General features: G+C 44.0%; 1 protein-coding gene across 5 annotated transcripts in view; it reads left to right on the forward strand.

The window, feature by feature from the left end:
- The window catches only part of ZNF827 (zinc finger protein 827), a 186300-nt gene that overhangs the window by 83724 nt on the left and 76672 nt on the right, over positions 1 to 25904 (forward strand). For all 5 annotated transcript variants that reach the window (XM_020892016.2, XM_020892019.2, XM_020892017.2 and 2 more), the window contains exons 6-7: positions 15328 to 15567; positions 17982 to 18036. In XM_020892016.2, coding sequence (XP_020747675.2) covers positions 15328 to 15567; positions 17982 to 18036 — 295 coding nt within the window. The remainder of the gene's footprint in view (positions 1 to 15327; positions 15568 to 17981; positions 18037 to 25904) is intronic.

Raw genomic sequence — 25904 nt, forward strand, 5'->3', positions numbered from 1 at the left:
AAACCAGCCAGGATGCATTGGGAGACTGTCCATGCACCAGCGTCTCCTAGAAGTATGGGGAATTGGAGCCCAGAGGAACGCAGAGGCTCGCCTGTCATCAGCTGTGAAGGCTTTGATTTTTGGCAAAAGTTCGTCAAGTTTTCTCGGAGGGTTCAACGAACCCTGTACTTTAGCTCTTCTCTACTTCTCATCACAGCTTCCGGTCTCTTCTTACGGTGTTCTTTGTTTTTTTTTCCCTTATTCATTCACTCAGCACTGTTTCTTGAGCCCTTACTAATTTCCAATTTAATTAATGATTTAATTGAGCCAAAGAATTGATGCTTTTGAACTGTGGTGTTGGAGAAGACTCTTGAGAGTCCCTTGGACTGCAAGGAGATCCAACCAGTCCCTTGGACTGCAAAGGAGATCAGTCCTGGGTGTTCACTGGACGGACTGATGCTGCAGCTGAAACTCCAATACTTTGGCCACCTCATGCGAAGAGTTGACTCATTGGAAAAGACCCTGATGCTGGGAAAGATTGAGGGCAGGAGGAGAAGGGGACGACAGAGGATGAGATGGCTGGATGACATCACCGACTTGATGGGCATGGGTTTGGGTAAACTCTGGGAGTTGGTGATGGACAGGGAGGCCTGGCATGCTGCAGTTCATGGGGTCACAAAGAGTTGGACGCGACTGAGCAGCTGAACTGAACTGAGCTACTAATTCCCAAGCCCCTTTTGGCCACTAGGGCTACCAAGGTGAACGAGACAGTGTCCTTTCGTGTGTGACCCTGTTTTCTCTTCCCATCTCATCCCCTGCTCGTGCTCACGCTGGGTTCCAGTTATTATGTTGTCATGCCGTGTTCTGCTTTCTGCATCATCTCACCAGCCCTTCCCTGCCTTCTGGAAACAGTGACCGATGGAAGAGAAGCCGTCAGGGCTTCTCAACAGAGATATCCTTGGGACACGATTCAGTAATATTTAGCACCACCTAAGAAAAGCATTTTAAACTTGTCTGCATATACTAAAGCCCTTTTACCATCTGTTAGTGGAAAATATTTAAAAGTTTGGTAAAACTCTTAAATGATTGAAATAAAACCCTTGGTGTGCTCCTTCCTCTCGTTGGGCATTAAGGGCTCACTCTGCTTTGTCTTCCTCATTGAGGGTCAGGCAATGGTCAGCCCATCACCAGGCAGAGATGGACCTTGTTTTTGGGTCTTTTTTTTTTTTTTTTTTTATGTCAGCAGGACTTCTGAATCAGGAGTTCTGTTTAAAATCTACTTGTGCGTCCCCCCTACAACCCCATCCTTCCTGCATTCAGGTTCATAGAAGGGTATACAAAGGCCTATTAATCACAACAGATGAGGTGGACAGGACTTAGATTTATTAAGTGGCAAAGAATAATGATGTTAAATCGCTTTAGGTTTAGATCAGATACTTGAATTGACCCTTTTTTTCTTTTTTTTAAAATGTGAGACAAGAAAAGTATATTCTGGACATTAGATGAAAAATAGGTTAATTTTTTAAAAATGAGATCATTTGGAATGGTACCAAATGGCAGACATACAGTTTAAATGCACCTCTTTAGCTAATTTCTCGTGAAATCATCAAATGAAAACAAGATGATTGGGAGAGGTTTTACATTAACACCGGGACACTCAGAGTTCAACCGATAATGACTGGCCCCCTCCACAGCCTCTGCTGGCCGGAGAAGCTCATCTCCCGGAGCCCTCGGCGACTCAGAGTTTAATTCTTGTCCTCTGGACAGAAGTGAAATCGAATGCAGCACTTGTGTGTGATGCTCGTATTCTGACTCGTGATCATCCACCACGTGGCCGGTCTGAGGGACCTTCCTCTGTGTCAGGGAGCCCCCTACATAGTTTAACCCTGAGCAGTGTCAGGCCCTGAAGCGAGTCCAGAATTTGTGCTGCCGCTCTGAGCCCGGTTTTGTGGCTGGAAACATTGGCAAATGCCCAGCTGAGTTATCTCGGGCAAGAACCTCTTGCATTACTTACTGATGTCAGGGAGGCAAAAACTAATTGAAGAATGCTTGGAAGAATAAAGTTCAAGTGTACTTTGCTCTGATGAAAAAGGATATGTTTCTTGGATCCCTGAAAGGGAACTTCCAGGTCTCATTTCACTCTTTATGATCCTTAAAGTTTGGGTTCTGTTCTTTGTTAGGACATGTTTTTCCTTGCAGATTCAGAACAACTAATAAAATGGAACGCTGGGTGCTCCTTATGTTGTCTTTCTGAGTTGACCTCCTACTTAGCCCTGTCCACTTAGCTGTGAATTCTAGTGTCCATAGCTCACTCTTCAGACATTCATTCATTCTCCTTCCTAAGTTGCTAAGTAGTACATGATAGAGAGGGGAACTGCAACTTCATTTGTGGTTTTGATGATCCAATTCAAAGGGCCAATTCTGATCAAATATTTGAAGTTTTTATAGGAATAAAACATGTGGGGGTGTGTGAGAGAGAGAGAGAGAAGGAAGGAGCCATACCGAAAACCTAACCCCATAACTTTAAACAAGATTCTCCTAGTATTTAGATACTTGTGCATCTTTTTCACCTGGAAAAGATGGTCTAATTTTTTTTTTTTTTTGGACATGGACCATTTTTAAGCTCTTTATTAACTTGTTGCAGCATTGTTTCTTTTTTATGTTTTGTTTTTTTTTTGGCCCTACGGCACATGAGATCTTAGCTCCCTGACCAGGGATTGAACCCGAACCCCTTGAATTGGAAGGCAAAGTCACTGGACTGGCAGGGAAGTCCCAGTCTCATTTAATTAGTCAGTTAATTGTTTGATGAATTATTTAAAGATGTGCCCAGTTTTGTGTTTCTTCTTCATAGATACTGGCTTGCTCTCATGATTTGCTGAATTACTCCTGTGCAGTTCTGGGTGGGGGGGTGTGTGTGTGAGTGAGTGTGTGCGCACTGGAGGTCATTGTAAGGCTCTTCTATTGAAAAATGCTGTTTTTTCCCTTTTTTTAATTGAGGGGGGGAAATTCAGTTCCCTACCTCACATCATTTATCTGCCCTGCCCTCAGCTGTGCCTCTTACCCTCAAGTCCAGAGACTGTGCATGTTATCCATTCCAGAGAAGTCTCCTATTCTGCTGTTGCAGGAAGAGGCAGTGGGACGCTGTTCTTGAACGTTCTTGTGTATTAGGAGAACTAGAGAAAAATTGCTGCACCACTGTTCCTTTCGTGGAGAGCATTTCTTCTCTTTTTCCTTGGGAAGAGATGACTGGTACATCCAGTAGGGACAGTAGGAGCCTGAATTTCCTCTTCTGGGATGTGGAAGCTGCCATGGGTAAGCCCCGGGCTTGAGTTTTGTTCCTCAGAGCAGGACTAGGGAGCTTTTACCCAACTGAGGACCACTGTGGAGACACATGAAGTTTCTTATTTTTTTAACTGATGTATAGTTGGTTTACAGTACTGTGTTAATTTCTGCTGAACACCAAAGTGATTCAGTTATACATGTATATATATGCATTCTTTTTTTATATTCTTTTCCATCATGGTTTATCATTGCATGTTGAATATAGTTCTCTGTGCTATACGGTAGGACCTTGTTGTGTATCCTTTCTATATATGAGAGCTTACATCTGCGAACCCCAGCCTCCCACTCATCCCTCCCCCTTGACAGCCACCAGTCTGTTCTCTGTGTCCATGGTTCTGTTCTGTAGGTTCATTTGTGTCGCATTTTAGATTCCACATACAAGTGATATCAGAGGATATTTGGACTTCTCTGTCTGACTTACTTCACTTAGTATGATAATCTCTGGGTCTATCCATGTTGCTGCAAATGGCATTATTTCATTCTCTTTGATGCCTGAGTAATATTCCACCATGTATGTCTGTATGTATGTATGTATGTTTGTATGTGTGTGTGTGTGTGTGTGTGTCTCTCTCTCTCTCTCTCTCTCTCTCTCTATATATATATATATATATATATATATATATATATTTGTGGGCTTCCCTTGTGGCTCAGCTGGTGAAGAATCTGCCTGCAGTGTGGGAGACCTGGGCTGGATCCCTGGGTTGGGAAGATTCCCCTAGAGAAGGGAATGGCTACCCACTCCAGTATTCTGGCCTGGAGAATTCCATGGACTGTATAGTCCATGGGGCCTCAAAGAGTCAGACATGACTGAGCAACTTTAACATATATATGTGTGTGTGTGTGTGTGTGTGTGTATATTTAAACATTTATATTTATGCTGCTAAGTCACTTCAGTCGTGTCCGACTCTGTGCGACCCCATCCCTGGGATTCTCCAGGCAAGAACACTGGAGTGGGTTGCCATTTCCTTCTCCAATGCATAAAAGTGAAAAGTGAAAGCGAACTCGCTCAATCATGTCCGACTCTTCACGACCCCATGGACTGCAGCCTACCAGGCTCTGGAGGGGGGTGCCATTGCCTTCTCCGGTTTATATTTATACTATAATATAAGTATATTATGTTTATATTTTTCTGACTCTTTTGCAGCCTCATGGATTGTAGCTCACCAGGCTCTTCTGCCCATGGAATTTCCCAGGCAAGAATACTGGAATGGGTTGCCCTTTCCTTCTCCAGGGGATCATCCCAACCCAGGGTTCAAACCCACATCTCCCGCATTGGCATGTAGATGCTTTACCACCGAGCCACTTAGAAAACTCATGTGTGTATGCTGCATCTCCTCTATCCTCTAACACATGTTGATGGATGTGTAGGGTGGACAAGTTCTGTTCTTACTGCATGGATTAGAAACAGGAGAGACGGTGCCTCTGTGCGCTTTTCACTTGAACTGAATGTCATCACTTCCCAGCATCCTAACTGGATTATGGGTTAAGAAGTAGCTAGAATATCTGATTTTGTTGTTTATCTTTGTACCACGGAGAGATGATTTGGCCGGTGTTACTTGGATCCCAGGTTTTTGAATCTGAGGAGTGGAGGGAAGAGGGTGGGGGGAGTCTTCCCATCCGCCCCCTCCCCTCCCCTTCTCCACTTGGTACTGTTGGTTTCAGGGCCACTTGGGGCTGGATTCGACTGTGATTCGGCTCTACCTAAAGTTCATCACTTGATTGCAGTGAGAGCTGTCACCCACGCTTCTAAAGTTTCAAGCAATAAAGCTGACACCTCCAAGAATCAGTTCATACATACCTGGACTGCATTTTTGTGCCCAGCCCAGAACTTTCTGAGAATGGCAAGTTGAAGACAAAAGATTTTCAATTCATCTGATTGACAGGGGTATCACTCTAGAAAGTGAAATGTTTCCATATGGAGTCATTGGTGTTGCTTCTAGAGACTCTTTTAAGCGTCTGGTTATTCAAAAACACTCACTCAGGATCATGATGGCAGTCCAAAGACAGCATGGCCAATTGTTGTTGTTTATTTCGGTACCACTGCCAGTGCTGGACCCTTCTGTATTTAAAGTTCATGGCATGTGTGAGTGTCCACAGCAGACCGAGGAGCCAGGGGAGGGAGAAGCATTGCACACCTACTGTGTGCTCTGCCTTAAGTGATGCATGTGACAAACAGATATTAATCCAATATCTTCAAAGTCCTGGGAATGAAAGTGGAATCAGAACCAGGCCCTTGCCAAGCATTCAGTCCACAGGGGAAACAAATCTGTAAATAATAAAACTGAAGCCCAGTATGTTAGCAAGATCTGAACTGTCTAGAGGCAGGAGAGAGGAGGGAAGGGTGCCATCTGATGGAGAGAAAGCAAGGCCCTCATAGAGGGATGTCTAAGTCATTTTGAAACCTGCCTAGGTTATTATTGAGAGAAGGGAATAAGGTGAGGAACCCCAGGCAGCGCTAGTGGTAAAGAACCCACCTGCCAATGCAGGAGATGCAAGAGACGGGGGGGGGTGGGGGGGGTTTCGATCTCTGGGTTGGGAAGATTCTCTAGAATAGGAAGTGGCAACCCACTCCAGTATTATTGGAGAATTCCATGGACAGAGGAGCCTGGCGGGCTACCATCCATGGGGTCACAAAGAGTCAGTTGGACACACCAATCAGCTGAGCACAAGGTGAGGAATGGTGGGGTGTGTTTGGGCAGGTGGCGGATTTCAGTACTGCAGGGAGAGTGGGGCTGAGGGTTTATATGGGGCAGACACTAAGGAAAGGAGTCCTTTAAGGGTGTGGGTGCCCAAAGGCAGGAGTGGGCAGCGCCTCTGCACTACCCCCATCACCACCTTCCCCCGCCGACCTTCTGTGAGCATGGCCATTGTGCTGGACCCCGCCCTCTCCACCTCTTCTCCCCCTTCTTTTCTTCCTCCTCCTCTGTAGGAGTGGACAGTAACAGTTCTTCCCCATCCTCGGCTCTCTACTCACCCTCCCTTTCTGATCTCACACAGCCCCTTGGATTCAGATGACTTCCCGTCTGTCTATTCTCTTACTGCCTCTAAGCCATCACGACCTTCTTTTCTTGTGGGAATCACAGATACTTAGCCAACATAGAGCTGAAAATCTTCCTTCATATTTCTCCCCAACCCAACTTTCCTTATTCTTGTTTATGTGTGAAGAAGAATGTGGTGAAAGTCGCTCAGTCGTGTCCGACTCTTTGTGACCCCATGGACTATAGAGTCCATGGAATTCTCCAGGCCAGAATACTGGAATGGGTAGCCTTTTCCTTCTCCAGGAGATTTTTCCCAACCCAGGAATCAAATCCAGGTCTCCCGCATTGCAGGCGGATTCTTTACCAGCTGAGCCACAAGGGAAGCCCATTCTTATTCATAGCCTTTTCCAAATTTCAGAGGCTTAAAAGTCATAGAATTGTTCCTTTTAAAAATTTCCCCTCCCACTTACCCAGACCATACACCAGGTTTCTTCACAATTACTGTCACACTGGTGTCTTCATTCTTGATTCAGACTCCGCCAGCAGTGCCTCAGCGTTCAGCCTCTGGAATATCTTGGGAGTCTTTTCTCCCCTTATGAACAGCAGTTCAGGCTCTCATCATCTCCTTGCTTGGATTGCTGTTAATACAGAAAGTCCCCATTCACTCCCCATTTCCATTTCTGCCAGTCCCTTCCTCCCGTAGTAGAAGCATCCCTGCCCGATTGCCCTTTGAAATGTAATCTGATCATGCTGCTTCTCCAAGCAAACCCCTGCTAAAGGCTGGCTCCTCACAGGCTCCCCATTTAGGACAGACTTTGAGGTTCAGCCTTTAAGATTCCATGTTCTGCTCTGACCTGCCCCCTCCAGTGTAATTTCTCTGGAATATAACCTGATGCTCTTTGCTAAACAGGATGTTAAGATGGAAGATCTGGCTTCAGCAACAAGATTATCGCATGAAGAATTTTTTTAAAATGTGAAAACTCCTGACCCAGAGTCAGAAAGTATAATGATGGTTGCCAGAGGCTGAGAGGAGGGAAATATGGAGAGTTAGTGTTTTATGGGTGAAGTTTCCGGGGGGAGATGAAAAAATTCTGGAGCTGGGTGGTGGTGATGGTGGCACAGCAGTGTGAAGCTACTTACTGCCACTGAATGGTATGCTTGAAAATAGTTACAACGGTCCATTTATGTTACATGTATTTTACACACACACACACGCCTTGTCCTTCTTAGCCAAATGGAGAGAGTATAAAAGGGAGAGGTTACTGAAGGTTGGGGCGAGGGGATTTCATGGAGAATGGGGCTGTGATTCCCCCATTGTAGGGTAATGGGGATAGGAGGAGGGGTTCCAGCCTCTCAGCTCAAATCTGAGAGGGACATCATCTGCAGAGTCAGTCACATGTTTTCCTCAGCGGGGAGCCTCATGGCCTGGCTCCTGACAAGGGTGAGAGATGGCAGACTGCCTTGGTGTGGTCTGCATGGGGCCTGAACTCACTCTCTTTGATCAAATGAAGAGGCAGGTGTTCCCCATGGCCCCAGCGTGGACCGGATTCCCGCAGGAGGGTCAACAGGGATGTTATCAAAAATGCTGTCTAGGAGCTGCCTAGAGACTTGATGGTACCCTTGCCCACTCGTGAGATGGAGGCCTGCAGGGGTGTCCCCAGGGGCAGTGGGGGAAATCAGTGAACCCAGGCTAGAAGGGCATTCAGCCAGGTAAAGGCAATGCTGGGGGTAATCACCACCAAGTCAGAGGTCTCAGAAGACCCCAAGGGCAAATCCCATAGGAGAGATGTCTGCCAACCTAAAGAGGGTAAAACCATTCTAGAACAGGGCAGCGAGCTTTCTCTCCTCTCGTCTCTCCTCCCAACCACCTCCCCGCTTCTCTGATTCTGGGGTCTGGAAGGACAGCTAGTGTGATGGGGAGAAGGCAACAAGACAGGGAGCAGGAGCCAACCCTACCACTTCCCCCATCTCGGACATCCTGGGGACCCTTCCAGGGAGGAGCAGGGATCACCTTCACCAAAGGGCTGAGCTATGGATTAACCCATGGGGTTGAGCCTGCTGTATCCTGAAACAAGAACATTCTTTTTCTTTTTTTGCTATTTAAAGAGTTGTTAGGCCTTGCATTATCTAAGCATTACCAGGTTTTAAGTCTGCCTGAGTTTTCACCCGGGAACAAGAGAAGAACATTTTCCTGCCAGGCAGATTTAAAGACTGGCAGACAAAGATAGAGTTGCTCTTACATTGACATCCCCCAAGTCCTGCTCAGTCAGGGAGCCAGTTGCACCTTCCAACTTTGATGCTCTAGACAGACAGACAATGTGATATTCCCTGGATGCTCCTGGTCAAGTACAATTCCACTTCTGTGCTTTGGTTTCTGATCTTCCACAACTCCTCTTCCCACCCTACATTTGAATTTTACTTCTTATATGAGAGGGCTGTTGATACTTGTCTGATCATCCGTCCATTTGGATTTAAACTGCTTGAGGGCAAGAACCTCATCTTATTTACCTCTGAATACCATGAATCAGCCATCATAGTTCTGAGTACATGGCAGATGTTTCAAAAAAAAAAGATTATAGAATGACTGAGTGACTGATGAATGAAATAACCCAGTTTGATAGCTAATATATATTTGTGTTTATGAAGGAGGGAAAGAAAACAGCGTTACAGCATTCCCATTGCTTTTTTCTCCTCTGTTGCCAAGCAGGGTTTGAATGCGGTTTGTTGGAGTCACAAACAACTCAATTGATGCTTCCAGGCGTGCACACTGTTCTGTGTACCTCTAAAGAGGAAGTGCATATAATTGTTTTCCATTAAAAAAAATAAAAAACTCCACGACATGACAAGATACTCATATTCATCATAGAGAATTACAAAATACAAATAAGCATTGCAGTAAAGAGTCACCCACAATCCACCTCCCAGGCATCACCTACTTTTGACACTCTCCCATCTCTTCCCATATGCCGAGTTCTCTGTTGAAATATCAGTAGAGACCACTGGAGTCAAATTAATATTTGTCTTATCATTTTAGGAAGAGAGTCCAGAGGAATCGAGAATGTGTGTGAAGGGGGCAGATGTCGGGAAAGAGTAGAATCCTGGATGTGTAGACATGTCCCTGGGTGGGGATGTCAAAGCTTAGAGTGCATGAAGTGATGAATTCAACGGCTGTTGTATTAGAATGCTGCTGCTGTTAGTCTCTCAGTCGTGTCCGACTCTTTGCGACTCCATGGACTGTAGCCCGCCAGGCTCCTCTGTCCATGGGTTTCCCAGGCAAGAGTACTGGAGTGGGTTGCCAGGCCCTCCTCCAGGGCATCTTCCCAAGCCAGGGATCAAACCCGCATCTCCTGCTTGGCAGGCAGACTCCTTACCAGCAAGCCACCTGGGAAGCCCAAGATGCTCCACACAAAAGGGAGCGAGCTGCGGACCAAGAAAGAAATGTAGCAGAAACTTTGTTCCCAAGTCAGCCCGCCTCCTGCATCCTGGGCCAGCTGGGCTGAGATACTGTTGAACCAAGCTGGAACTTAGAAGGAGCTTCTTTCTTCTTTGCCTTGGATGCTAATTAAATGGGGTCAGAGGAGAAGGCAAAACAAAGAGTATGGCAAAACTTTACAGCCGTATTTTTCCACTGGGGAGATTTTGCCCCCCAGAGGACTTTGGAGATGTCTGGAGTTATTTGTGGTTGTCACAATTAGGGGACTGGTGCTTCTGGTATCTAGTGGTTAGAGACTGGAGGAGTTGCTAAACATCCTGAAGTACACAGCACAGCCTCCCATGGCAGGGAAGTATGTGGCTTCAGAAGTCCATAGGTTCAGAAACCCTGCTTTTTAAAAAGAGGTAAGGAAACACTTGGCAAGGATGCTATTGCATGGAAGTGTACAGACTATAAAAATATTTATTGCATTATGTTTCACTTGCCCATTGAGCTATCAGTGTGAAAACTTCTCAGTGAGTCTGGAGTTTGTCAGGTAGGTTACAAATGCTAAAGGTTTTTTAGCAGCCATCAGTGTTTTGGGCAGTTTTGAAAGGTCAAGAGTTGTCATAAGACAGAAAAGAAAGCACTTCATGGAAAAATCATACTTGAAATTATCCCAAGTAGCTTTTAAAAAACTGATTTGTTAGTAACATCAAAAGTCAGATTGCTTCAGGTGACCAATGAGAAAGGAAAGAGACTGAAGGTGTTTTCCTTCTCTGTCTTTGAGTAGCTTTGAGTGACTGAAATGACCGTGGTTCCCCTCTCACCTTTTCCTCACCCCGCAGTAAATGCCACCAGTTTCAAGTAACTAAAATGTGGCCTATTATTTTGCATTAAGTTCAATAAAAGCATCTGTGAAATGTATAAGTCATAATTCAGCTCCCCCCCAAAGTTGGTTTTTTAGAATATGTTCTACCCTAAAATAGCCAGCGGACTTTTATTCAGTGTACGCATGTTTAAACATGAGGAAGCTTTGTGCCCAGTATGGAGGGAGAAGGAATCCTATGTTAATTTCATTGTTATTTCAGGTCTGTTTCAATCTGAACTATTGGGTCCTCTGAACTAGCCAAGTAATGTTACCAGTTAGTAATATCATCTTTAAAATGCTTGAATTTAACAATCTGTTATTCAGAGCATCTATGAATTGTTAGGATGACTGAAGTATTTTTGATATGAAACAAAGGGCATGGAACTGGCACCTAATGGGGGAAGCAAAATTAGCTTGGGCTTACCTGGTGGCTCAGTCGGTAAAGAATCTGCCTGTAATGCTGGAGACCTGGGTTCAATCCCTGGGTTGGGACGATCCCCTGGAGGAAGGCATGGCAACCCGCTCCAGTATCCTTGCCTGGAGAATCCCGAGGGACAGAGGAGCCTGGCAGGCTACAGTCCATGGGGTCACAAAGAGTTGGACACAACTGATCGACTAAGCACACAGCAGAAAGTGGGCATTTTTCTTCCAAGAATTCTGCCTAAATGTCACCCAAGCTGCAGAGAAACTTCAAGAGTTACTTTAGTGTTTCAAGTAATTTTAGTGTTACTTGAAGATGTGATAGTTCCTGTGGTTAGCCATACCTTGAAGCACGGTGTTGTATTTCAGTAAATATTTTGATTCTAAATTAAATCCAGATTTAACTAACATATTATTTTTTATCTTTGTTGTATTAAAATGTTTTTAAAAAATATGAAAAATAAAACATTTGAAAGCTGGTGGGCAAAACTGATTTCCTTAAATCCAGGAGTGGAAATAGGTGATTTTTAATCCAGGGGCAAAGCTGGGGAAAGGGGGTTTGGGGGAGATAAATAATAGAGCTTCTTTCTAGCTTTGCTCTTTTTTTGTTTGTTAAGTTTTTTTTTTTTTTTTTAAATGAAATGAATCCCTTTCTAGCATCCCTTTGTGTTTGTCCTCGGGCCTTGGAATGACTGGCAAGGTTCAGAGACATCATTATGTACCTGTGACACTGACCCCGCTGTTTATTTTCCAAATCCTGAGTAGTTTGAGGGGACACAGAGAGGGCACTGTGTGTGGTGACTGCACCTATGGGTGATCTAAGGGAAGGTCAGGATGGCTGTCAAGTCCCCAGATCCCTTAAGGGGTCAGGGGGCGCAGTCAGGACTCAAGAAAGAATCAGATGGGCCAGAAGTAAAGGCGTAGAAGCCAGGCATGTAACTTGGAAAGCTTTATATTCTTCTTTTCTTTTCTGTTTTTGTTTTTTTTTTTTTAGGATAATCAAATCAATGGACTTGGTTTTTATGAGCGTCACAGACATGCAAAGATAAAAGGGAAAAAAAAAAAAAGCTTGGCAGGAATGTGGGGAGAGGGATCTAAATTAAATAAAACTGTTGCCTGTAGTTTAGTTCCTGACAAAAATCAGGTCGTTTTCTCTGAGAAGCATGTGTAATACGTCAGGAAGAAAAAAAGCACAATTAGCACACTTCTTACATGAAACCTTATGGGTAGCATCCTATTAATTTCGTTCCATTAAAAATACTCCTCTATCTTCTTTATTGCAAATCAATAGTCTGCATATACTTTACTTTCACCTGCCTCATACTTGGCAAGGAGAGCCTAGCTTTCTCTGACTAGCCCACTTAGAGCAATGAGATTTCCCTGTCGTATCTCCTAACTGTCCCATAGATCTGCACTTGTGTACTATTGCCTCTTACTCTTATGTCTTTTTGTCCACCTGTCTATTTATCCACCCACTGGGCTGGCCAAAATTTTCATTCTGGTTTTCCCTTAGGACCTTAAGGAAAAACCCAAATGAACTTTTTGGCCAACCCAGTATATATGTATCTATCTATCCATCCATCCATCACAGATTACCACCAACTTGGTAGCTGAAAGCAACAGAAATGGGAGCCAGCAGTCTGAAATCTGAAGGTTCTAGGGGAGAATCTTTCCTCACTCCTTCCAAATTTCTGTTGGCTCCAGGCAGTCCTTAGCTTATGACTGCAAAACTCTAGTCTCTCTGTTTGTCTTAGTCTGTTTGGGCTTCTGTACTAGAACATCATGGCCTGGGTAGCTTGTAAACAACAGCAGTGTATTTCTTGCAGATCTGGCGTCTGGGAGGCGAGGATCAAGGTGCCAGTGTGGTCAAATGAGCGCCTTCTTCCTGGTTCACTGTCAGGCACCCTTGCCCTGTGTCCTCACATGGAAGAAGGGGCAAAGGAGCTCTCCGGGGTTTTCTTCATAAGGGCACGAATGCAGTGCGTGGGGGATGGCTCCTCATAACCTGATCACCTCCCAAAGGCCCTACTTCCAAGCACTGTCACACTGGTGACTAGGCTTCCACATGTTAATACCAGCACTCGGTCTCCAGCACAGGGTCTGTCCTCACGTGGCCTTTTCCATCCTCATCTGTGTGTGATATGGACACTTGTTGGATTCAGGGCCTGCCTCGGTAATCCAGTCTGTCATCTATCTATCTAGCCCTTTTGGGGGTTTTTTTTAGGTTTTCCAGAATGCTTGAGTGTACAGTGTACAGTAATAGCTAACAAATGTTTACTGATTTGAAAGTGGCCTTATTTCAAAGTGACCCAAATTAATGGCTGGGCTAATTGTCCCACCTTGTTTCCAGGGTGTTCTCTCATTAACTCTAAGGAACACATGTCCATAAAGACACTCTAGCCTTCCAAAGTAAATGTGTGTTTCAACCTAGAGACCAAATGTTCAATAGCCACACCTAAAGCTAGAGCAGTCAGCAGGTTGAACTGTTATTATAACTTGTAGGATTGCTGTTTTTCTAAGTGTTAATCCTTGGGCTGCAATTAACTTCCTAGGTGGTCTTGAGGATTACTAGCTCCCAGCAAGGTATAAATGTCTTGGTTGCATCAACCCTATTTATTTTATTAATATAGGTGCTCTGGAAAAGAAAGAAAAATATATTGATCAGAGCTTTCAAAAGAGGGGGAGGAAATCATAGTATGAATATGCTCGCTCTTACTTGCTTCACTGAACCTGAGTGTGTTATAAAACAAGGGCAGATATTTGCTGTGTTCTCTATACGTTCTAGAGGCAGCACGGCAGAGAAGAAATAGTGTGTGAAAGTGATCACGAGACTGTGGTCAGGAAACCTGGTTCTAGATCTGGAGACATTCAGTCTACTTCTGCTGCCATTCGTGTGACCTTGAGCAGGTCACATGACCTCTCTGAGCTTCCATTTCCTACCTTTTCTGGAAGTCAGATGAGTTAAACTAGTTTTCTTTTTTTAAAAAAACTTGGAGTATAATTGCTTTGCAACATTCTGTTCATTTCTGCTGTACAGCACAGTGAGTCAGCTATATGTGTGCATGAATGCCCTCGCTCATGAGCCTCGCTCCCGCCCCGCCTCTCCCACCGCCTCGGTCATCACAGGGCCCCGACCTGACTCCCTGTGCTACTCAGCAGCCTCCCGCTAGCTGCCTGTTTCACACTTGACAGTGCTTATGTGTCAGTGCTGCCCTCCCAGTTCACCCCACCCTCCTCTTCCCCACCTTGTGACCTCACATCTGCTTTCTATACCTGCATCTCCACTCCTTCCCTGCAGAGAGGCTCATCAGTAACATTTGTCTAGATTCCATGTATATACATTATTATATGATAACTTGCTTTTCTCTTTCTGACTTGCTTCACTCTGTATGACAGAGTCCTAGGTTCACTCCACAGCACTACAAATGACCCTATTTCATCCCTTTTTATGGCTGAGTAATATTCCATTGTATACACATCTTCTGTATCCATTCATCTGCTGGCGGACATCTAGGTTGCTTCCATGTCCTAGCTATTGAAAATAATGCTTCACTGTGGTACATATACACAATGGAATATTACTCAGCCATTAAAAATAATACATTTGAATCATTAATACATTAATACATTCTAATGAGATGGATAAAACTGGAGTCCATTATACAGAGTGAAGTTAAGTTAGAAAGACAAACACCAATACAGTATAGTAATGCATGTATATGGACTTTAGAAAGATGGTAACGATAACCCTATATGCAAGACAGAAAAAGAGACACAGATGTACAGAACAGACTTTTGGACTCTATGGGAGAAGGCGAGGGTGGGATGATCTGAGAGAACAGCATTGAAACATGTATATTATCAAGTGTGAAACAGATCACCAGTCCAGGTTGGATGCATGAGACAAGTGCTCGGGGTTGGTACACTGGGAAGACCCAGGGGGATGGGATGGGGAAGGAAGTGGGAGGGGGGTTCAGGAAGGGGAACACATGTACACCCAGGGCTGATTCATGTCAATGTATGGCAAAAAGCACTACAATATTGTAAAGTAATTAGCCTCCAACTAATAAAAATAAATGGGAAAAAAAAAAGAAAATAATGCTTCAGTGAACCTTGGGGTACATGTGTCTTTTTGAATTATGGTTTTCTCAGGGCATATGCCCGGGAGTAAGGATTGCTAGGTCGGTCATAAGGTTAAACTGGAAGGTTTGCCCTGGTGCTTTCTTCTTAACCGCTCCCTTGTAGTTCTCTCCGTGATGAAAGACTGGGTTTGGTTCAGAATTATGAAACTCTAGCATTTTTGTTCTTCACTCACCTGTTTGCAGCGGAAAGCTACAAGGACACTCAGATGGTGAAGATTAAAGAGGAGCCCATGGAGGTTGACATCCCGGACTCGCAGGTCTCCATCTCACCCAGCTGCAACGTGGGCTACAGCACTTTAATCGGGCGAGAGAGAACGGAACCCTTGCAGAAGCTGCCAGAAGGCAGAGTGCCCCCGGAGAGAAACCTATTCAGCCAGGACATCTCCGTGAAGATGGCTTCCGAGCTGCTCTTTCAGCTGTCAGGTATGTTTTCTTGCAGGGTAAAAACAAAATGTCAATAGTTGAGGCTGATTTGAGGGAAAGCCACTCTAACAAAGGTAAAAAAAACAGCTGCATTATAGGCTTTTTTAGACAGAAATCCATTTTGTTAGTTTAACATGGATTCCGCCACTCAAATGAACAGTCCATCAGATGTTGCCAAGTCAAACTCCTGGCAAACTTCCTTTAATAAATAGTTAAGAATCATTTGAAATTAGAACTCTATTCAGTTCCATGCAAAAGACCCCTGTTGCATGGATGAAATATCTCACCTCTAGTTTTGTTTAGGCAGTTCATCTGATTAACAGCCTTTTTTTTTCTTTTTTTCCTAATGTGCCAAAGATTAACTTCAATTTACTCTAACAGCGACTGAATTACCGTGAATTCCAAAGCAGTGTGGTCGGAATTAATGAGATTTTACTATATCTTGCTCCTACAAAAAGTCAAGGAAAGAGAAAAGTAAAAGATGAAACTGTAAGGACTCTTTCCCCAGCTATAACCTAGTAGAATATTTTCTGTAAACCAACCTTTTCTACTTCGACTACTTAGAATTCAAAGTCTAGAAGTCAGTTGCTAGCTCAGCTAAATGTCTTAATAGAAAAGGTAAGGGTCCTAGAACCTAAGTTGTTCCCTTTATTACCTCTTTCAAGCAGCATCCTCTTCGTTGTTATCAAATTTAATGTGCTGTTACTGTTTGAATGTGATTGAGATGAATGAAGGAGATTCATACAAGATTCAGACTTATATAGAAATACAGATACATTATCTTTGGTCAAGCATTAGCCTACATACTGAAACTCAGACATCAGTAGTGTTTGTCACTGATATTTCATAAACTCTGTTTTGCTGTGACTTGCAGATTTAAAACACCCATTATTTAAATGCCACATTTATTTAAATGCTAACTTTTCTCCACTAAGAAAAACCCCAGAAAAAGGAAAGAAGCTAGGATCTGCATGCCACTCTGATAGCTCATTTTCTCATTGGCCTTGTGACACCACCCATAGCTGTGAAGTTACTGGTTGGTGCTGAAAGTGATGGCCCTGGGTTCTCAAACAAGAACTGTGTTTGTGCAGAGCTCAGAGAGGTGGAAATAGTGAAGTCAGTAAACTGAATAGGCCATGTGGTTCTTTGCGAGTTCCAAAGATGCTCCAAACATGCAAGATGTTTTTCTTAAAAAAAAAAAAAAAGCAAAACAGGCTGAATGCATCTCTAAAAACAATGTAATTTTGTGAGTGATTTGGTAGTTCAGATTTGCAGAAGTGAGGCCAGTATGGTTCTTTTCAAGAAGTCTCTATCTCCAGCAGTACATTATCACGGTCTACTATCAGCTCAAAACTTTGTGTCTGAGAGTTCTCACTCTGGCGCTGTCACTGAATGCCCTGGTGACCTCAAGCAAGTCATTTAGCCCCGATTTCCTGCTCTTTCAAAGAACCCTGCCTGTGAATCCAAATTCACCCTCATTGCCACTGTTGAGCGGACAGAAAGGAATCGTCCAAGCAAACACGCATGCAGCAGCCTCAGACCAGTGTTTAAAAGCATGGGAAAGATAGCATTAATCTTTGTTTACATTTTCTCCCCAAATCCATGAGATTAGGGGTTTTTCACTTGCCCTGCCGTGGAAATCTGAAACCCTTGTAGAGGTGGCCAGGTTTCCTCTGGAGACTTAAAAGAAGCCATTGAGAGCTGTGACAGTCAGAAGCCTCACATTTGAACTGGTTAGAGAAGACCAGAGGTCAACTTCTGTGCTCCTGAAAGCTAATTAAATAATTTCTGACAGCTGGTAGATACAGACCTCAAGACGGAGTAAGGGAGAGCTTACCTCCCCTCGTCGAATGGTATTTTTTTGTCCCCTGTGACATTTATCAGAATAAGCACTGAATGTCTCTCAAACCCAGAGGTCTCACGACTGTTTTTATAGCCTGCCTCACAAAGGGGCCTGACAATACGGGATGCTTAAAGGTTGTCATCAAAGTCAGAAGCGGAACAGTTGCAACAACTGCAGTTTTCATGCTGAATCAGAGAAAAGCAGACATTTTTCAGTTGGGGGGAAAATATAATCGAAATAACTATCTTTGTGCACATCTCTGTGTGTGTGTGTGTGTGGTATGTACATGTACTTACTGAGGCCTGATGAAAATCAGACACATGCTTGTGCTTTGTTAGTAACTCTTTCCCTTTGATTGGTTTTTAATAAACTATTTTGGTAGGTGCTGTTGACATGCTTCTGTTGCCTATCTTTACCAGTAAGACAGGAAGGGTTTGAATGCTTGAAAGAGAAACCAAAAGAAAACCACAAGAGAGAAAGAGGTGTGGATGGTGTTTCTGCTTCAGCTTTAAACACACAGGTTGAGTCAGAACAACCTAAGCGATGTCTGTTTCATCCTCTCTCTTTACAGAGAAGGTGAGCAAAGAGCACACTCAGAAAGAAAACACCCTCCGGACGACCACCAGGTAGGCCACTGTGGGGTCCCCTGGGGATGCCCTCTGGCAGGGCCATCAGGCCCGCATCACAGTTTGAACAGCGTTCCTCAAACCTTTTTCTTGCACTGGGTTCAGAAGTCACCCCCTTTCCACCGTTTTGGGTTTGAACTTTGGTTGGTGGAAACAGTAGAGAAGGCAAAGGACCCCAAGGGGAAAGACCATTCATAGTTATTAAACATCCGAGGCTGTCTCTGTGCTGCGAGTTTTCCTTATGCTATGGTTTTCTTTAATTCTTTACAATGATATCGTGACATGGATATTTATTACCCTCTTGGGCAGAAGTTTCCTGACTTGAGGGTTGAAGCGGGTGGCCGGACTGTGACTGGGAGCTGGGTCTGTGTCTCAGGGAAAGCCTCACTCGGTTGGTAGGCCGAGTTCAGCTGTGTTCCTCAGGAGCTTTGCAGCTGTGAGCTGATCGCTTGTCACCGGGGACATCCCAACTTTTTAACTCACGGCATTGTTAGGAGCGCAAAAATGTAGAAGAAAGACAGTGCTTTCAAAACTTGCAGGAAAACTGACATCACTAACAACTGTAGGAAAGGAAACTTCCCCATTTGCCAGAGGAGTTTTAAGAGAAGGCTAGCCAAGGGGCTGCCTGCCCATCTGCCACCCGTTCCGAGCCTTATAACCACCCAGATCTGAGCTGGCAGGCAAGTGCCAGCAAGCGCAGACCCCATCACTGGAAAAGGAGCTCTGGGGAGAGACAGTCTCTGCCTTGGAAGGCTTTTTAAAAAATGTATTTTATTTATCTATTGGACATGCCATGCGGCATGTGGGATCTTAGTTCTCCAACCAGGGGTGGAACCTGTGCCCCTGCGTTGGCAGCACAGAATCCTAACCACTGGGCCACCAGAGAAGGATGCTTCTCCCCCTTGGACAGCTTTAAGTCAAGGAACTTTCCTGAGAAAACATAGATTCTTCCTGGTGGGAACTGTTGATGGATTTTGTGGTTTTAATTCTTGGGGCAGAAGATGTGACGGGACTCAGGCTCAGAGCGTCACACAGGATGCTCAGAGTACACGGGAGCAGTGCCCCTTTGAACCTTCGCCTGAGCTGTTTCTTTTTAATCCTGTGAATTGAAATGTGGGACTGGCACGTATTAAACAGTAATTAACACAGAGCCAGCTTGCTTTACACAGGGTTTGTATCGTGTTAGGGACAGAATCTGCCTCTGGCAGAACCCAAGATCAAGGTCTTGGCCTTGATCCACGTGTGAGCGTACAGATGGGAAGCTAGTCTTGCGACCTGATCTGGTCTGTTCGTTGTGTTGGGAAATTGGTCTGGGGGGTAGAGAAATGATTTTGTCTGTTCAGTTGGATGCCCAAGTAGGAGGTGCAAACTGCTGGACATTCGTCTGCCTTCACCATGTGATCTTGTTGTTCAGTCACTAAGTGTGTCCGACTCTTTGTGACCCCATGGACTGCAGCATCCCAGGCCTCCCTGTCCCTTCACCATCTCCCGGAGTTAGTCCAAGTTCATGTCCATTGAATCAGTGGTGCTATCCAACCATCTCATCCTCTGCCATTCTCTTCTCCTTTCACCTTCAATCTTTCCCATCATCAGGGTCTTTTCCAGTGCGTCTGCTATTCACATCAAGTGGCCAAAGCATTGGAGCTTCAGCATCAGTCCTTCCAATGAATATTCAGGATTGATTTCCCTTAGGATTGACTGGTTTCATCCCCTTGCTGTCCAAGGGACTCTCAAGAGTCTTCTCCAGCACCATAATTTGAAAGCATAAAATGTAATCTTAAGGCTATTTTTTTAGTGTCTATGCTATATTCATTTGTTTAAACACATGAAATTGGCCAAATTGATAGATGTCGAAAGACAGCACATTAAAGATAATAGGTGTCAATTTGCTTCCATAGGCTTCCTGAAATGTCACAGGTCAGGTTCCCTAGAAGCAGAGCCTGAGACAGGATGCTCATGTGGGTGTGCTCTCAGGGCCACCTGCCGGGGTGCAGTGGGTTGGGAGAGGGAAGGGTTGCTGAGCGAGCACAGGGCGTGAGCTGTATTCTAGCTCCAGTTCACTTCCACGGAGAATTCTGAGACGTGGATTGCACCACAGAGTAAATCCTGCCTCAAGGTAAAGGAGCCAGCTCTTGGTACCCCCTTATTATCTACTAATTCAGCAGGGAATGTGTGGCCCACCACTCCAACCATGAGGGTGGATCTCGCTGTTAGCAGCCAACACTCCCAGCACCATGGGGGTGGGTGCACTGGTGCATTAAAGGTGATCTGGGCAGGACCCCAGCAGTGTCTCCTTGGAGGTTTCCTGCTGACTCTTTAAGATTACATGATGATACTTATGTGAAAGAAAGGTATGCTGAGAGACCTTGTTATGGCATGCTTTTCAGATGTTCCCTGGGAAGAGGGAAGAGGAGGTTTGAACTAGCCCCAAACAAGTGAAATATGCCTCTTAGCCTCAATTCCCTTGGCTGGAGCTAGAGCATAATTATAGGATAGAAAAGACTTTTTTAAAAGCCATTTGGCAAATATGAAGCAATCCTTAAATTCTCCTGTTGCTGGGAGATTATGAGTAAGAAGAAATCCAAATCAGATCTTTTGCCCAAAGCAAAGGAAGAGATTCTTCCTATGGGCCCCCCACCCCACCCCATGATAGCATTCAGAAATCAGTGTTACAGGTTTCTCGGTTTATTGTTCTTCGACAAAATCCTTGGTGTGTTTTTATTTTTCCTTTGATTGGGCAAGTTGCCCAACTAGCCTCTCCTCAAAGAGATCTCTGTTTTTTTTTCCCTTCTCACCTCATTACTTAAGGTGGAATAGAATCAAGCTGCCTTGTGCCAAGAAATCCTCTATAACCTGAGTTACTGATAGCAGAAAAAAGAAAAAAAAAAAGCTAGTTCTATCTCTTCTTTTTTGATTCCTGTTTTAGAAAGAACTATGTTTTTTATAAGAAGTTTGCACAAGATCAACTAATGGGGGTTATGTTTTAAGGTTGGTTTGTGATACTTTCCAAAAAGATTTGCATCAAGCCTCCAAATTTCCATATCTCCTGATTTTTTTAAGCACTAAGTGGAACATTTGGTTAGTTACCTGATTTCCGTGTTTGATTTCCTAGAAGAAGCTGACTGTCCAGAAGGATGGCTAATGATTGAAGTTCAAGTTCGGAGTTGTCCATTTTAAGGGTTCCCGGACATATGTGAGGTCCTTTACTTGTGAAGGGCAGCCCTGGATGCTGGCCTCAATGCAGTATTAGGATCAGGCATTTTCAAATGCCAGTGGTTGCCTGAGCCCCTCTACACGTTGGGGCCTGCTCTTGAGGTCTGGAGATCCGGGGGAACCAGAGGAGAAAAGAGATGTGCAGAGCTGAAGTAAGAAACTGATTCTCTACAATTATCTCCCTGTCCTTTATCAACCCACAACTTCCCCTGCAGTTGATTATCATTATTAATCTTCACTGTAATTGCAACCACAAGAACAGAGGGAAAGTGTAGAAGCCCAGGGCGAGACACTCCATAGCTTGTCATTCCGACGTGTGCTGGTTTACCCAGGCTACAGGAAGCCCATCCCATAAAGGCTGATGACTGCACCCCTCTCCTCATCCAACCCCCCCTCATCACAGCTGTCCATTGGCAATTCTGTTTGTTGATATCTTGATTACAAGACGGGAGACATGGAAAGAGAAAGTGATATTAGACAACATTCCTTGTTAGCTATTTCATAAAAGAGGTTTTAGGTAAAGCTAAGGGTTGAAACCAGTAACTGGCAGGTTTCTGGATCACTGACTCTCAGTCTCATTTTTCAAAACCTCTTACAATGGAAAATTTCAAATATAGGCAAAAGCAGAGAATGCACGCAGAACAGAGTTTAAACAATTAGCAGTTCATGTTAGTTCACAAATGTTGTCTCATCCATCCCTTCGTTTTGTTCTTCCTTCCCCTAGATTATTTTGAAGCAAATTCTAGACATCATTTAAAGAACTAGCTTGAAAATGCCTTTTTAAAAAAATCATCCTAATAACTTAGACTCAGCCGCTTAAATTAGGATCATCGTCCCAAAAGCAAAGCAGTCGACAGTCCACCAGGGCACCCCATGTGGCCAGGCAGTGAAATCAATCTGCTTAGCAGCTGGGATTTTGGATCACGTGGTCCTGCTCACCCATGCCTTGAACTTACCCTTTTTCCACCCATGTCTGTGCCCTCCTGGGGGCACCTCCACTGAATCAGTCCTTCAGTTGGAGCTTCACTGTAAATGCTAAAACAGCAGTTCTTCTGCCTCTTTAACCTTAGAGTGGAGAAAATTCAATCTAAGTGTAAAGAAGTCTCTGTGTCCCCTTTGAGATAGCGCGTGGCATTCTTAATGCCATTCTGCCTGACAAATGAGATGGGTCTACCCGGATCCAGGAGAACAGAAAGACTGGAGGCTTAAGAGACTAATACAATCTTGATTTTTCGATTTCCTTTCCCGGCACAACCCTAGGTTCTGCCGGGAGTAGATAACCAGCTAATGTGATCATTTGTAGATGAAAATATATGAGGCATGATATCATAACCAGATCCCAAAGTTTAATGGAATAAAAAGAAGATCTACATCTTCTGACATGGACCATCACCCAGCCAGATGCTGGATGAGATCGAAGTAGGAAAATGGAACCCTAGAGTAAGAATCAGATAGCTCCTGGCAGGTGAATTGGACATGCTTGATGTTGTGTAACACCATGAACTTCAAACAATGGCTGCCAAGAACCTTCTCTTGGTTATTTGTTCTCTCTTCTCCATTAATAATTCAGTGTCCGTGGGGATATCAGATTGCAGGCCTATAAGAAAACCTTCTCACACCTGGCTTGCTCTGCTCCAAGATGCAGGAAGTATTTACCTGAATAGTTTTTTTTTTTTCTCTCCATTACTAGAGGAAAAGCAGAAGTGGGAAAATCAGAAAGATAGAGTCAGATCATGCTGTGCCAACCAATATTTAATTTGCCCAATTTTCAGAATTTGAAATGCAGGCTATTTTTCTGTGATCTAGATAAAGGCACTTACAGTGTTTACTAAAAGACATATGTACTTGAAAGTGTCCAATATAGAATTTGCCTGGGTGGTGGTTTGGATGCCTGTCCTTAAATATTTATGAGTCAGTAATAGAAATTGCACAAATTTATTAGAGTGCGATTCACTGCTTCAATTGGTGCAATTTCCCCTTTTCATTTTTTAAGAGGCGTAAGAGAACAATGTTCCATTACCTTAAAAAGTAAAAGATTACAAATAAAGAACACTGGATTACCTGGAAGCAATTAAGGAAATAAACAGGAAACAGAGCAAATGAAATTGATATTTGAGTAGCTCTGCCTATAGTTGCTTTACCCTTATATATTATCTGACTTTAAAGGCATAGAAGTTTGTTTCTAAAAAATGAAAATTGCTACTAATTTCATGGAGTCCCTCTAGTTACGAGTTTTAGTGCTTTTTCGGTCAAGTCAAGGCTTTTGGTGGGCCATTGCAAATTTTTAAAAACACCCTTCGTCAAGACAGTGCCATCTACTGGAATACTGTCTTAATAAATATGTAAATCTATGATGTCTGTGATGTTGAATACTGATCCATGCCCAGATAGGGCTTCCCTTGTGGCTCAGCTGGTAAAGAATTCACCTGCAATGTGGGAAACCTGGGTTTGATCCCTGGGTTGGGAAGATCCCCTGGAGAAGGGAAAGGCTACACACTCCAGTCTTGTGGCCTGGAGAATTCCGTGGACTCTATAGTCCATGGGCTCGCAAAGTCAGACACAAATGAGCGACTTTCACTTTCACCCCCAGATAAGCTACCCTTGTTCAGTACACAGCCTGCACCGCTGTCTGTAGCTGCCCTGACATAAATTGTTGACTGGAGTGTTTTCCATTGGCAGTCATCCTTTTCAACTTTTCTTTGAGTTTTCATTTTTCAAAGAAGCTAAAATTCATCTTTAAACAATGGGTTCTTTGTGTTTCATACATAGCGCTGCAAACTCCTTTGTGCCTTGCTGCCCTTTGAGGTTTTCTCCCCTTCTTACGGCGCCACACCTTCCGCAGTACTTTTCTCTGTTCCTGCACGCCGTCGTCCTGTAGGTATCACACTCTGCCGTTCTTCCTCCCATCTGTGACCGCTCCTTCAAGCCGTTATCCTTGAGACACTGTGCTTCCAGGACTGCTAAGGTAGTGTCACTCTGGAGAGGCAAGTTTCAGTCTTCCTTTCAAGGATCTGAAGAGGCCTGTGCCTTTCTTTTCTTCATTTCCATGGTCTCTCTCATCTTTATTTCTCCCGGCTTACAGCAGTGTTCTGTGTGTGGAGCCCAGAGCAGTCAGGAACGAGATGTAAATCTGTACGTCTCTGTAAGTAGACATCCTTCTTTGACGGGTCATACACGGGCCATGTGACATGCGGCTCAGGCACCGCCTTCACTCCTGCTCTGCTAATCTGGGGTTTTCCCGCAAGGATGTCTCCATAGTTACTAGAAATATCTCCAGCAGGCCGGGGTTGACGAGAGGGGCAAGCCCCAGTGGACAGCATGGCAGCCCGAGGCCCGTCCACGTTCCACGGGCATCGCAGGGCTCTCGCATCACCGCAGAGGAGACCGAGTTCATCTGTGCTCTGCTCACCTCGGCAGAAGCCCGTTGTCCCTGTTCACGTACCAAGTCGGCTTCCTGCCGGAGGGCTGGGTCCCTCCACGAGCTGACATTTCAGGGATCTGGACGTGCAGGTCCACTTCCGTGGCTGCGCCTGGCTCCGGCTCCCCAGGGTCTGGCCTCCCTGTCTCCGCCACCGTGGACAAGGCCTGGCATTGTGCTCCTTGTCCCGAGAAGTTTCCTGGCTCGGCGGTGGATGAATGCTCGAGTTGCAGCAACAGGCATTGTTCCTTGAAAACGTGGTGTTAGGTTATACGGGGTAGAGGCCTGCCTCTAGGATACACTAACTAGAAGTACTTTTCAGAGAAGAAAATTTAAAAGCATTACCAAAATGTATTCTTTGTAAAATACCCTACTTTTCTTCTACAATATTTTAAACAATCTTTTTCTTCCATGACTTTCAGCCTTCTGCAACTGAAGTCAACTGATATTAATGGAATCAGATTTTGGATAACAATTTCCTTTGCCCATGTGTTTTACAACTGCTTCAATTATATCATCCTTGGCTTATTCTTTAAAAGACTCAGAGTCTCTTTAAAAAGAAAGAATTTCAGAGTCTCTTTAAAAAGAAAGAATTCCAAACTGTAAAACTTAATCATTTTTTAAGTTTTAAAAAGTAACTTTTGTTTCCAGAGAATGTAGGAGGCCATAAAGAAGAAATAATAACCACTTCTAATCAACCCTGCTACCCTGAGGCAGCCGCTGACTGCTAGGTTGGTGGTGTGTATCCTGGCTGAATTTTTATCTATTCATAGATGTATACTTTCCTATCAAAAGTGGATCCTACCATATGTAGTGTTTTATAATCTTCTCTTTTACCTAGTAATATATTTAGAACTTCTCTTCATATCAGTAAACATAACCCAATATTATTATTTTAATATTTGCATGTGCCCTAATTTATTTATCTCCTTAATTATTGAGTATTAATGGTTTGGTTTTGTTTTCCCAAGTTGTTGCTAGTATAAACAATGCCAGGATAAACTGACTCAAGAAACATGCACAGTTTTCAGGCTTTTCTATGAATTGTCTAATTGATTTTCAAAAAGGTTGAATTTACAATTTTACTAGAAGCTAATGAGAGAGAGAATATTTTAAAGGTCTTTGATTTATCATTAAAAAATTTTTTTTTTTTAACCAATTGGAAGGTTAAAAATTATATCTTACAGTTAAGACCTTTTCATTTATTGATTTCTGGTGATATCAAGCATTTTGTTCT

This window comes from Odocoileus virginianus, chromosome 12 (assembly GCF_023699985.2).
Source record: "Odocoileus virginianus isolate 20LAN1187 ecotype Illinois chromosome 12, Ovbor_1.2, whole genome shotgun sequence".
Taxonomy (NCBI): Eukaryota; Metazoa; Chordata; class Mammalia; order Artiodactyla; family Cervidae; genus Odocoileus; species Odocoileus virginianus.